At 43.0% G+C, this 13,307-nt stretch overlaps 1 protein-coding gene across 1 annotated transcript; it reads right to left on the bottom strand.

Moving 5' to 3' along the window:
* Window positions 1-6,834: 6,834 nt before the first annotated feature.
* On the bottom strand, window positions 6,835-11,764 carry LOC122319606. Its single transcript, XM_043207124.1, has 4 exons — window positions 11,703-11,764; window positions 10,299-11,427; window positions 9,859-10,195; window positions 6,835-9,773 (listed from the first exon to the last, which is right to left on the bottom strand). Exons 1-4 carry the CDS (start codon window positions 11,762-11,764, stop codon window positions 6,835-6,837), a joined length of 4,467 nt encoding a protein of 1,488 aa, XP_043063059.1.
* Between the last annotated feature and the right edge of the window lie 1,543 nt (window positions 11,765-13,307).

Below are 13,307 nucleotides of genomic sequence, written 5' to 3'. Positions count from 1 at the left end.
CACAGAGCAGATCGGACTGGCCGATGCTGGTTTTCTTCAAGCAGAAGGTATAGGCGACGTCAAGATTCAGACAGGCCTGTGCATGTTGACTCTCAAGAATGTTCTCTACGTCCCGAAGATGACAGGAAACTTCATGTCCGTGAGCAGTGCTGTGCAGAACAGATGCAAGGTGACATTTGACCTAGAGAAGGCCATGGTGGTGCAAGATGGAGAATGCATCGTAAAAGCCAAAAAGATTGGCAATTTGTATTTGTTTGAAGGTGGTCGAAGCGGGTGTTTCGCCATGTCAGCAGTTGATGGGATTTTATTGCACAAGAGATACGGACACATTAATTTCTCCAGCATGAAAGAACTTATTTCCAATGGGATGGTGCGCGGCATAGAAAATATTGGTTTGCCAGAAAATATTAACTGCAAAACTTGTATGGTTAGCAAGATCCATGTTCAACCATTCCCAAGAACAACGTGTAATCGGGCGAAGGAGCTTTTGGAGCTGATACACGCGGATGTGTGCGGACCCTTCCCAACACTTTCTCTGGGAGGTTCAAAGTATTTTCTTACTTTCATTGACGACAAATCCAGGAGGATTTTTGTTTATTTTCTGCGTGGGAAGAACGAGGTGCTGTCAAAGTTCATGGAGTTCAAGAATCTGGTGGAACGGCAGACAGGCAAACAGCTGAAATGCCTGCGGAGTGACAACGGCGGAGAGTTTGTCAATAAGCAGTTTGATGAATACCTCAGGAAGTATGGGATTGCCAGGCAGCTAACAATACCGCATACGCCGCAGCAAAATGGCGTGGCGGAAAGGGCAAATCGGACGCTGGTGGAAATGTCAAGATGTCTTCTGGTCCAGGCGGGGCTAGGAGATAGTTTTTGGGCAGAAGCTGTCAACACTTCGGTTTATCTGCGTAACCGATCTCCGACCAGCGCGGTAAAGAGTATGACTCCTATGGAAGCGTGGACTGGTAAGAAGCCTTGCGTGAAACATCTAAAAGTATTTGGATCTCTTGCAGTTGCTCTGGACAAAGGTCCGAGGAAGGGCAGCAAGTTTCAACCCAAAGGCAAGGAGTATATAATGGTTGGGTACTCTGTGGCAGCCAAAGGTTATCGGCTGTATGACCCAGCAGCTCGACAACTGGTCGAGAAACGGGATGTTTTGTTTGATGAACATCATGCTGCGGCATCCAAAGATGATGTTGTGCTGATCAACCTGGAGGAACTTGACGAGCCCTGCCAGCGAGATGGGGCCGAAGGCGATGAAACCGTATCTGACATATCCGTCGATACTGGCAGCGCGGATGAGAGCATAGATCAGTATGAGAGTGCTGACGATAATGAAGAGCAGGTCCTAGAAGAGGCACGCAGAGGTCCTGGTCGCCCCAAGATTGTCCGAACTGGAAAACCTGGACGTCCGAAGAAACAATATAACATCTTGGGCGCTCTTGTTTCGGAAAATGTTCCGATCCCTTTGACCTGCAGAGAGGCGGTGGAAAGTTCGCATGCCATGGAATGGCGCGAAGCTATGGCTAAGGAATATGATTCCCTGGTTGCCAATCAAACTTGGCAGATTACTGATTTACCGAAGAATCAGAGAGCAATTGGTTGCAAATGGGTTTTCAACGTGAAACGAGATAAGGATGGGCAAATAGAACGTTTCAAAGCTCGTCTGGTAGCAAAGGGATGCTCCCAGCAGTTTGGCGTAAATTACCTTGAAACTTTTTCGCCGGTATGCCGACTGGAGAGTGTGCGTCTAATGATAGCACTGGCGGCGGAGCTTAAGCTATATCTTCATCAGATGGATGTATGCACGGCGTATCTCAACAGCGATCTAAGAGAGACGGTTTACATGAAGCAGCCGGAGGGATATATTGACGAGAAGAATCCTGACAAGGTATTGGTGCTGAGGAAAGCAATATACGGCTTAAAGCAGTCAGGAAGGGCCTGGAACGAAAAGCTAAATAGCGTTTTGGTGGATATGGGATTTATCTCCTGCAACAACGAGCCATGTTTATACAAACAGAGCGGACAAGGTAACCTTTCACTAATTCTTGTATATGTTGACGATATACTTATAGCTTGCCAATCGCACGAGGATTTGCTGGAAATTAAAAATAGCATTTCACAATCGTTTGAGTGCGTTGACAAGGGTCCGTTGAGCCATTTCCTGGGAATGGAAATTGAGCGAGAAGGCGACCTTGGAGCCATTACTTTGGGACATTCGCAATATATAAAGGATTTATTGCGAACCCATGGAAGCGAATTATGCAAGTCAGCGAAAACTCCCCTGGATGCAGGTTTCCAGATAGATTGCACCAGCGACAAGTGCAAAAAGGTAGATCCCACGGTCTATCAATCTGTGGTGGGAGAGCTTATGTGGCTAACTCTGACAACAAGACCGGACATACTGCATTCAGTGTCCAAGTTGGCTCAACGAAACCAAAATCCGCATGCTGAGCACATGGCTGGCATAAAGCACATCCTAAGGTATCTCTCATCCACAGTTGACGTGAAATTACATTATCAGCAATGTGGTCAATCGTTCTGTGGATACGTGGATGCGGATTGGGCAGGAGATAGGCTTGACAGGAAGTCTTACACTGGCTACATCTACTTGTTGGCCGGTGGTCCAATTTCTTGGCGTTCAGAAAAGCAGCGAAGCGTGGCGTTAAGCAGTACCGAGGCGGAGTACATGGCACTGTCAGCGGCTTTTAAGGAGGCGATAGTCATGCGAAGGCTAATTTTGGAAATTGGCTGCGGAGACGACAACACCCCGATCGTTGTGTATGGCGATAATCTGAGCGCGCAGGCGTTAACCAAGAATCCTGTTAACCATTCCAGAACGAAGCATATTGACATACGTTATCATTTTGTTAGAGATGTCGTAAAGGAAGGGAAAGTTTTGTTAAAATATAAATGTACAACCGAAATGATAGCAGATATTTTGACCAAAAACCTTCCGAAGACCAAACACGAATTGTTTACAGAAATGCTAAATTTGTATTAAATATAATTTGTAAACATGCATGCATTGAGGAAGGGTGTAGAAAATAGAGGCCCTGTATATGCCCTGTATGTATACAATGCACGCTTGTATTACCGATCATAGATTTATCCCGCTCTAACGAATTAGGAATAAGAAAATATGTATAATCATTTTGTCATTTCTTTCGTTCATCATTCAGTCGCAAATAAAATTCCGCAGCAAACACACGGTGTTTCTCTCATTGAATTCTGTCGCTCAAGAGAAATTGCTCTCTTTTCGCTCGCCAAAAATTGAGAGCGTAAAAATCTAAAAATAGAATTGACTTGCTTGTGTGAGTAAAAACAATAAAGGAGATAGTGTGTATGTGTGCGTGCTTGTGCTAGAAGACGATTTTCGGGCCGAAATCAATTTTGATCTAAGAAACAAATTTGATTAATGTTTTGGTCAATTTCGATTCGTTATTATGGTTTGAAAGACTTTTTTTTAATATTCGTTTGATAAAAGCGCCGCTCGAATTAGCTACCGTTTACATATTTATATTTATATTGATAATTAATAATATTTTATATATTATAATCGGTACCCAGGGAACACCACGGGGAGGCCATTACAATTGTAATGGGGTCTTATATTTATATGACCTTCGAGTCGACTTGAAATGTTTAAATGTTTAACATTAAAACATTTCCATGTTCCCCAACTAAGCTAGTTTTCTAACTATTGCTTTTTATTATATATCGCCTCTTTTTGTAATTATATAATTTAATTTTTAAAGTCGTCAATTATTTGAATGTTTATATTTTTTCACTTATGAGATAAAATGCTGAGTTTAGCTTGACTTTTTTGTCTATTAGCAATAACAGTCCACTTGCAATGCTTAAAAAGCAAAACTTTTATAAGTTTTTTTAAAAGATCTATTTTATGCTCATAACATTCATTTTCTACATGAAACCATAATGAGAAATCACTACTCTCATTTGTGCACTTAATGCATTGGTCTACAATAAATTTTTGTATACACATTTGTTTTTTATTATTTTTAAAAATATTTTCAAAAACTTTAATGTGTATTTTACAAATATTAAAAAATAGATCAGATGGTGCCTTTAGTTTTCCAAAGTCCGATTCTGTCGAGTAGTTTTTCTCATGTATAAAAAGCTCTGATGGAGCTGTTAAATGCTCGGTTTCTTTTAAAATTACCGATCTGCATTTATCGCAACTGGATCCCTTTGCAATATATCCAACAAAATATCTACTCGAAGTTAATTCAATGGGTATATCATTGCACAAAAAATGATCTATATTTTGGTCAAAGTACCTCTCATTGCCTTCTACAATTTCAGAAAATGATACAGAGTATTCTTGCTGCTGTATTTCTTTTTTTTCAATGCAAGGCTGATATATAATCGAATCGAACTCTATTGGCAACATCACATCATCATCTGATTCGCAATTAGAGTTTTGGGAAAATTTAAAAATGTGTAGGGATATAAGCTTGGCAATTATTACATTAAATTCATTAACTGAAGGATTTCTGCAGTTACCACCTGTTCATAAATAAACCACCAGTGTTACTGTTTAGTTTGATTTATTGGTTACTTTCAGACACTTAATATTAATTATTTCGATACCGATGCGTACGTTTGCTTGTAGATCAAAAATGTGACTGACTTAAGCTTTGGCTGTACTCACGCCATACGATTAAACTAGCATAAGACGTAAACAAGTTACAGTTAGAAGAAGTTAGAAGTTTGGAAAAGTACTGGGCAAGCTCGCGGACAATTACATTGATTCCGCTGATAAGCTCCGCTGCAGCTGCAGACACATGCAAATGTAAATGTAAACAAAGATAAAGGGTGACTTGTTCGCGCGGTGTCTCGTTCCCAAACATACCGGCCCCCCTGAACGGTTGCTCAGCAGAGAGGTAGTACAGCGATTTTGGCAATTGGGCGTTTGTATAATCCGTGAGCAGTCTTCACTGTAACGACTCGGACCTTGTTGTCGATTCCTGCGTGCACTGCGGTGATGCGGCCAAGAATCCATTTAGAAGGCGGTAGATTGGGCTCCTTGAGTACTACCAGTGTGTCGATCTTCAGATTCTCGGTTTCCAGATGCCACTTTGTCCGCTCATGAAGAGATGTCAGGTATTCCATATGCCACCTTTTCCAAAAGCCTTGAACCATGGCTTGCAGCTGGTTCCACCTCTCCAATCGATTGACTTGCATATCCAGACGACAGGGTTCAGGCAATGCAGTATACGGAGATCCAGTCAAAAAATGAGCAGGCGTCAGTGGATCCAAAGAATTATCCCCAGTTGGGCACAGCGGGCGTGAATTCAGGATAGCTTCAATTTGGGTCACGACAGTAGAGAGCTCCTCAAACGTTAAAGCGATTCGTTATTATGGTTTGAAAGACTTTTTTTTAATATTCGTTTGATAAAAGCGCCGCTCGAATTAGCTACCGTTTACATATTTATATTTATATTGATAATTAATAATATTTTATATATTATAATCGGTACCCAGGGAACACCACGGGGAGGCCATTACAATTGTAATGGGGTCTTATATTTATATGACCTTCGAGTCGACTTGAAATGTTTAAATGTTTAACATTAAAACATTTCCATGTTCCCCAACTAAGCTAGTTTTCTAACTATTGCTTTTTATTATATATCGCCTCTTTTTGTAATTATATAATTTAATTTTTAAAGTCGTCAATTATTTGAATGTTTATATTTTTTCACTTATGAGATAAAATGCTGAGTTTAGCTTGACTTTTTTGTCTATTAGCAATAACAGTCCACTTGCAATGCTTAAAAAGCAAAACTTTTATAAGTTTTTTTAAAAGATCTATTTTATGCTCATAACATTCATTTTCTACATGAAACCATAATGAGAAATCACTACTCTCATTTGTGCACTTAATGCATTGGTCTACAATAAATTTTTGTATACACATTTGTTTTTTATTATTTTTAAAAATATTTTCAAAAACTTTAATGTGTATTTTACAAATATTAAAAAATAGATCAGATGGTGCCTTTAGTTTTCCAAAGTCCGATTCTGTCGAGTAGTTTTTCTCATGTATAAAAAGCTCTGATGGAGCTGTTAAATGCTCGGTTTCTTTTAAAATTACCGATCTGCATTTATCGCAACTGGATCCCTTTGCAATATATCCAACAAAATATCTACTCGAAGTTAATTCAATGGGTATATCATTGCACAAAAAATGATCTATATTTTGGTCAAAGTACCTCTCATTGCCTTCTACAATTTCAGAAAATGATACAGAGTATTCTTGCTGCTGTATTTCTTTTTTTTCAATGCAAGGCTGATATATAATCGAATCGAACTCTATTGGCAACATCACATCATCATCTGATTCGCAATTAGAGTTTTGGGAAAATTTAAAAATGTGTAGGGATATAAGCTTGGCAATTATTACATTAAATTCATTAACTGAAGGATTTCTGCAGTTACCACCTGTTCATAAATAAACCACCAGTGTTACTGTTTAGTTTGATTTATTGGTTACTTTCAGACACTTAATATTAATTATTTCGATACCGATGCGTACGTTTGCTTGTAGATCAAAAATGTGACTGACTTAAGCTTTGGCTGTACTCACGCCATACGATTAAACTAGCATAAGACGTAAACAAGTTACAGTTAGAAGAAGTTAGAAGTTTGGAAAAGTACTGGGCAAGCTCGCGGACAATTACATTGATTCCGCTGATAAGCTCCGCTGCAGCTGCAGACACATGCAAATGTAAATGTAAACAAAGATAAAGGGTGACTTGTTCGCGCGGTGTCTCGTTCCCAAACATACCGGCCCCCCTGAACGGTTGCTCAGCAGAGAGGTAGTACAGCGATTTTGGCAATTGGGCGTTTGTATAACCCGTGAGCAGTCTTCACTGTAACGACTCGGACCTTGTTGTCGATTCCTGCGTGCACTGCGGTGATGCGGCCAAGAATCCATTTAGAAGGCGGTAGATTGGGCTCCTTGAGTACTACCAGTGTGTCGATCTTCAGATTCTCGGTTTCCAGATGCCACTTTGTCCGCTCATGAAGAGATGTCAGGTATTCCATATGCCACCTTTTCCAAAAGCCTTGAACCATGGCTTGCAGCTGGTTCCACCTCTCCAATCGATTGACTTGCATATCCAGACGACAGGGTTCAGGCAATGCAGTATACGGAGATCCAGTCAAAAAATGAGCAGGCGTCAGTGGATCCAAAGAATTATCCCCAGTTGGGCACAGCGGGCGTGAATTCAGGATAGCTTCAATTTGGGTCACGACAGTAGAGAGCTCCTCAAACGTTAAAGCCTTTGATCCAAGTATCCGTTTCATATGGAGTTTAATTGAGCGAACTCCAGCTTCCCACATCCCTCCAAAATGGGGAGCAGACGGGGGTATAAAGTGCCAAGAAATCCCTTCATTGGCAAAGAATCCTGCTAGTTCCTCATCTTTGGCTTGTTGAATGGCCAGACGTCTCATGTCATCCAAAGTTCGCTTGCCTCCATGAAATGTAGTTCCGTTGTCTGAATACAGGTCAGTAGGCTTCGCTCGGCGGGCAATGAATCGTTGAAAGGCTGCGATGAAAGCCTGTGTAGTTAGCTTACTAACAACCTCGATGTGAAGTGCCTTTGTAGTGAGGCACACGAAAATAGAAAACCATGCCTTTCCGATGCGTGGGGTTCTTCCTTTTGATTCCTTGATTGCGATCGGTCCAGCGTAGTCCAGCCCTGTGTGTTGAAAGCAGCGGCTAGCTTGAACTCGAGGAATTGGTAGCTCTCCCATGATCTGGTTGCTTGTGCCCTTTCGTTGAAGAAAACAGGATTTGCATTGGAAGACTGCCTTTCTGACGAGATTGCGGGCTCCCAGAATCCAGTACTGCTGACGAAGATTGGTGAACGTTGCATCAACTCCAGTGTGCAGATAGGAGACATGAAAATGTCGAACCAGCAGTCCAGCTAGTGGTGTATCTTTAGGTATCGGAATCGGGTGCTTGGGGTTGTAGTTGAGTGTAGATTGCTCGATTCTCCCACCGACTCGCATTACTCCATAATCATCCAGAAACGGAGAAAACCGGATAAGATGCGATTTACCGTTAAGCTGGCGTCGATTCTCTAGCTGCGCATATTCTCTGGCAAAGGATTTTTGTTGCACATGTCGAATAAGTCGGCGCTGTGCGTCCAGCAACTCTTCAGACGTAAGGAATGTTGCCGAATTCCTATGATGAGATCGAAGAGTGTGAATAAAGCGATGACAGTAGCTAGATACCCTTATAAGACGCGTCCAGGTTGAGAATTTGTGGATGAGTAACTCGTGTATACTTTCATCAGGAAAGTTATGTAGAGTCGTGGGCTTTATGGCTCGTTCTTCGGTGTTGACATCGAAACTTGAAGATACGCTGAACTTGCATGTAGAAGGTGGCCACTCAGAGGTGGGTGTGGCCAGCCAGGACGGACCTTTCCACCACAGTCGATGCTCCAGAAGCTTTGACGGATGAAGTCCTCGGGAAGCACAATCAGCAGGATTGTCTTCCGTGCGAACATGGTTCCAGCAGCTACGGGGAAAGTCGCTCAATATCTCAGAAGTTCGGTTGCAGACGTAGGTGTTCCACCGTCGAGGGGGAGCTGAAAGCCAGTGTAGCACAATTTCTGAATCTGTCCAGCAGCTCGTGCTGAAAAGAGGAATTGTTAGTGATGCTTTGACAATAGACAGCAATCGAGATAGAAGTAACGCAGCGTTTAGCTCCAAACGTGGAATTGATACGGGCTTGATCGGGGCCACCCGTGTTTTGGCGGCAACTAGAGTTACTTGAAAGCTGCATCCAACTGCAACTCGAGCGTAAACTACCGCACCGTAGGCGTGCGAGGATGCGTCGGCGAATCCGTGTAGTTGAACATCTCGAAATGGTGACGCAATATACCGTGGTACTTGGCATTGCGTAAGTGCTGGGAAATCCTCTACTAAGGCTCTCCAGCGCGTACGTAGACTTTCAGGAATGGGGTCGTCCCACTGCAGGACACTTGTCCAGCTTTCTTGGAAGATTAACTTGAGTAGAACTGTGACCGGCGCTACCAGTCCAAGCGGATCATAAATTCTTGATAGCTGAGACAAGAGTTCTCTTTTCATCGGAAAAATGGTCGCATCGCATCCCTTTAGGTTGAGATACAGAACGTCCTTCCCAGGGTTCCATTGGATACCAAGAACTTTGACAGGTGAATCCGCAGCTGATTTGTTGAGGAGCTGGATAGGTTCAAAACATCTATCTTCCTCTGGTATTGATTTCAGAAGACGCCAACTATTAGAACTCCATTTGCGTAGCTTGAATTTTCCCTTATCCAAGAGGTCTATAAGTTCGTCCTTGAGAATCATAAGCTCCTCGAATGTGTTGGCGCCTGTAGGGATATCGTCCACATAGGCATCGTGCAGAAGAGCGTGAGCTGCTGCAGGGTATTCATGGCCATGATCGTCGGCAAGTTGCTTTAGAACTCGAACAGCCAGAAATGGTGACGGTGCCAATCCGTAGGTAACCGTCAGCAGGCGAAAATGAAGCAGAGGTTCGTTCTCAGTCTTGCGCCAAACAATGCGCTGATAATTGGTGTGTGGCTTAAAGATTTTAATGCCTCGAAACATCTTTTCGACATCTGCGCATAAAACATATTGGTGCTGCCGGAAGCGTAGACAAACGCCAAGAAGATCGCGTTGAATCGGTAGACCAATATGTAGTCTGTCATTGAGCGATACTCCAGAGCTGTCCTTTCCTGATCCATCAAAAACTACACGACATTTGGTAGTCAGACTGTCCAGTTTGATGACAGCGTGGTGCGGCAAATAGAAGCAGGTGTCTGGGGACTCCTCAACCTGAGCCGAGGTCAGTTGTTCCATATGTCCACGTTGCAAGGAAGGCTTCGTACTGCTGCTTCAATTCTGGATGCCGACGAAATTTGCGTTCCAGCGAGAAGAAGCGATTGATGGCCTGTGGCAAGGTCGAATCAATAGGCGGTGCCTTCTCCTTGAAGGGATACTCGACGACGTACACCCCGTCCGTTGAGCGCTTGTGTGTGGCAGCAAAATGACGCTCTGTGGGATCGCTGGCGTCCAGGAGAGCCTGGTTGGGCTGAATGCTGTCCATCTCCATGAATGAACGAACCATGAGTAACCGCAGAAGTAGGGTAATCATTGAATGCAGAGTAAGAGCCTGCAAGAATCCAACCAAATACAGTATTGAGAGCGATAGGAAAGTCGTTACCAAAGTGTTTCCGATCTCCTGTGTATAGAGACCAAAGTTGATCCGATCCAACAATGACATCGATTGCTCCAGGTGTGCAGAACGTTGGGTCTGCCAAAGGAAGCTCGCAGATTTGCCTCCACGTAGAGGATGAGGTGTCAATAACTTGGGCAGGAAGTGATGACGTCAGTGAGTTGAGAATGAACGAGACCAATTCGACAGTTTGGCCCGAATGACGAGAGCGCAGCTTGATATGGGCGCGTCCTCGGGTAACGCCCGCGCTGTTGGCGGCGAGACCGAGAATAGAAATCCGTGCGTGCGTTCGACGCACGCCTATTCGCTGAACAAATGATTCCGATGCCAAGGTTATTGTAGATCCAGTGTCCAGGAGCAGCCTGCAGATTGTAGTATTTCCCCAGGCGTCGATGACGTCAGCAAGGATGGTTGGCAACAGACTCTGAGAACCAGCCGCCGGAATATTCTCCAGAGTATGATGCGTAAAGTTGTTTTCCGCGGGAGTCTCGCTTCCCAAGCGATGACCTTCTCGAGCTAGCGGTTGATTGTGGCCAATTGTAGATCCCGCATGTGAGACTGCTGGTCGATCGCGGCTGCCAACACTTGCCGTGTCAATGTTGTTGCCATTTTGAATTGGCTGCGACGAGCCATGAACCAAAGTATGATGCTTGCAGCGGCAGATCCGACAAGTATGCCTCGATGTACAGTTGCCCACCATATGAGCCGGGCTGAGGCAATTGAAACAGAGCTTTCTTGATTTGAGGAAGTCTCGGCGAGATGCAATGTCGAGTGCGATGAATTGAGGACACTTAAACAGTTGGTGATTCTGCTGGCACGATGTGCACTTCGGCTCTTCCCGTCTTGGATGCGTGTCTGCGTGGTGCGTGGTAGCTGCGCGTCGAGCTTGGGTTGATTGAGTTAAGTTAAAAGCCTTCAACGTATCGCAGCGTGATGTGAGAAATTTCAGGAATCGGTTGATGGTCACACCTTTTTCCTCGGATTCTGCGCACTGAGCCCAGGCTTGGCGGGTATCGCTATCCAATTTTGAAAGTAAAATGAAGATTAGCCAGGGATCCCTCTCTTCGCAATTAAGAGCTCGTAGACCACGAATAACTTCGTCTGCACCATCGGCAATTTTCCGCACTGTGCCGATATTTGAATTTATAGCACTCGGAAGGCTCATGAAACTGTTTAAGAACGATCGAATAATTAGCGATTGTTTGTTATATCGCTGTTCCAGCCGATCCCATGCTTCCCGGTAGTTGTCATTAGTAACTGGAATATGTTTAACTAATGCAAGCGCGTCTCCGGCAAGGTACGATTTTAAATAATGAAATCGTTGGCAATCCGTCAGGCTCGAATTGGAAGCAATCGATCCAATAAACATGTCCGAAAAATGTTTCCAGTCCTCATAATTTCCAGAAAAAGTCGGAAGTTTAATTCGCTCGAACTGAAAATCGACATGACTTCTCTGGGATGTGCCTGCGGCTTGAACTGTGGCATCAACACTGTTTGAGGTGACATCCCGTCTCAACTCCTCCAAAGTATTGCTGAGAATAGCGTGTGTAGCATAATGTTTGTCCTCATATGCGTCAAAATCCTCGTCAGGGTCCTCCCAATCGGCTTCCGATTTAAATGCATACAGCTCTTCCGAGAGCCGTACGAACCGCAAATAATTTTCCTGTAGTTGCGCCAGGCGGACAACTATTGTTTGCACTGAATGAATGTCATCAACGAATTTTAAGGCATTATTATGCGCACGAGTAATTTGGCTTTTGCAGAAGCCCCGTTGCTGAATCACACTCCGCATGGTGGTCGAAAGAAGGGAACGATTCTATACGATGTAGGAATCTATAGATCACCGTTTGCCAAAAGGCCAATAATCAAAATCAAATGCCCGAAAGAAACGCAGTTCCGGTAATCCGGCTCTCGTAGGACCAATTTTTTATGTTCATAAATAAACCGCCAGTGTTACTGTTTAGTTTGATTTATTGGTTACTTTCAGACACTTAATATTAATTATTTCAATACCGATGCGTACGTTTGCTTGTAGATCAAAAATGTGACTGACTTAAGCTTTGGCTGTACTCACGCCATACGATTAAACTAGCATAAGACGTAAACAAGTTACAGTTAGAAGTTTGGAAAAGTACTGGGCAAGCTCGCGGACAATTACATTGATTCCGCTGATAAGCTCCGCTGCAGCTGCAGACACATGCAATTGTAAATGTAAACAAAGATAAAGGGTGACTTGTTCGCGCGGTGTCTCGTTCCCAAACACCACCTTTTGCTCGAACGCACGCAAATATATTTTCAAGGGGATCCTGGTTAACTCTACTTGTTAAAAAGAAAAAGTGGTCCGTGTGGTCCTTAAATATATCTTTGACGAGTCCAAATATAGCTTCAGTAGTTTGGATCAAGCCATCAAGACAATTTAATTGCCGCTGCAACTGTGTGACTAAGTGTCTGAGTTGCCAAACATACCCGCATTAGCTCAAATCTAGTTGGATTAACGTGACTCCTTGTTAATTTAGTCATTCTCGTTACTGATCCCTGATCTAATTCATAAACCTCTCGGATGACATCAAAGTCAACTCGTCCGTCAGGGGTTTCAAAATTAGCTTTTAGAAAATTATTTCTAATAGACTTGAAAAGATGCGGAATGTCATAAAACATATAATATTTCTTACTATTTAAGGTAAAGTAAGGTTTCTCATTGGTGACTTCAAGTAATGAGGTACATTTTCTGTTGTTACCTCCTTGATCATAAACAACACCCCTTACTTTGAACCCAATATATTCAGCAATATTAATGTTTTTATAAATAAGCTTTTTTAAGCAATCGCCTTTTATATTTGTTTCCGGCACGAAATAGTTCAATATAAATTTCCATTTCTTTAAAATACCCCGAATCACAAATACGCAAATGTGGCTTCCCATTTTATTAGAGCGATCAATTAAATGCTCTAGTCCATCTATTATATCAACTGATACATTATATGTGTGGGAACCAGCACCACGATGCTGAGAGAGGATCGACGGCTCTCTCTCTCTTTCTCTCACACAC

The sequence above is a fragment of the Drosophila yakuba genome, chromosome X (assembly GCF_016746365.2).
Source record: "Drosophila yakuba strain Tai18E2 chromosome X, Prin_Dyak_Tai18E2_2.1, whole genome shotgun sequence".
Classification (NCBI taxonomy): domain Eukaryota; kingdom Metazoa; phylum Arthropoda; class Insecta; order Diptera; family Drosophilidae; genus Drosophila; species Drosophila yakuba.
This window is presented reverse-complemented; position numbering and strand designations above follow the sequence as displayed.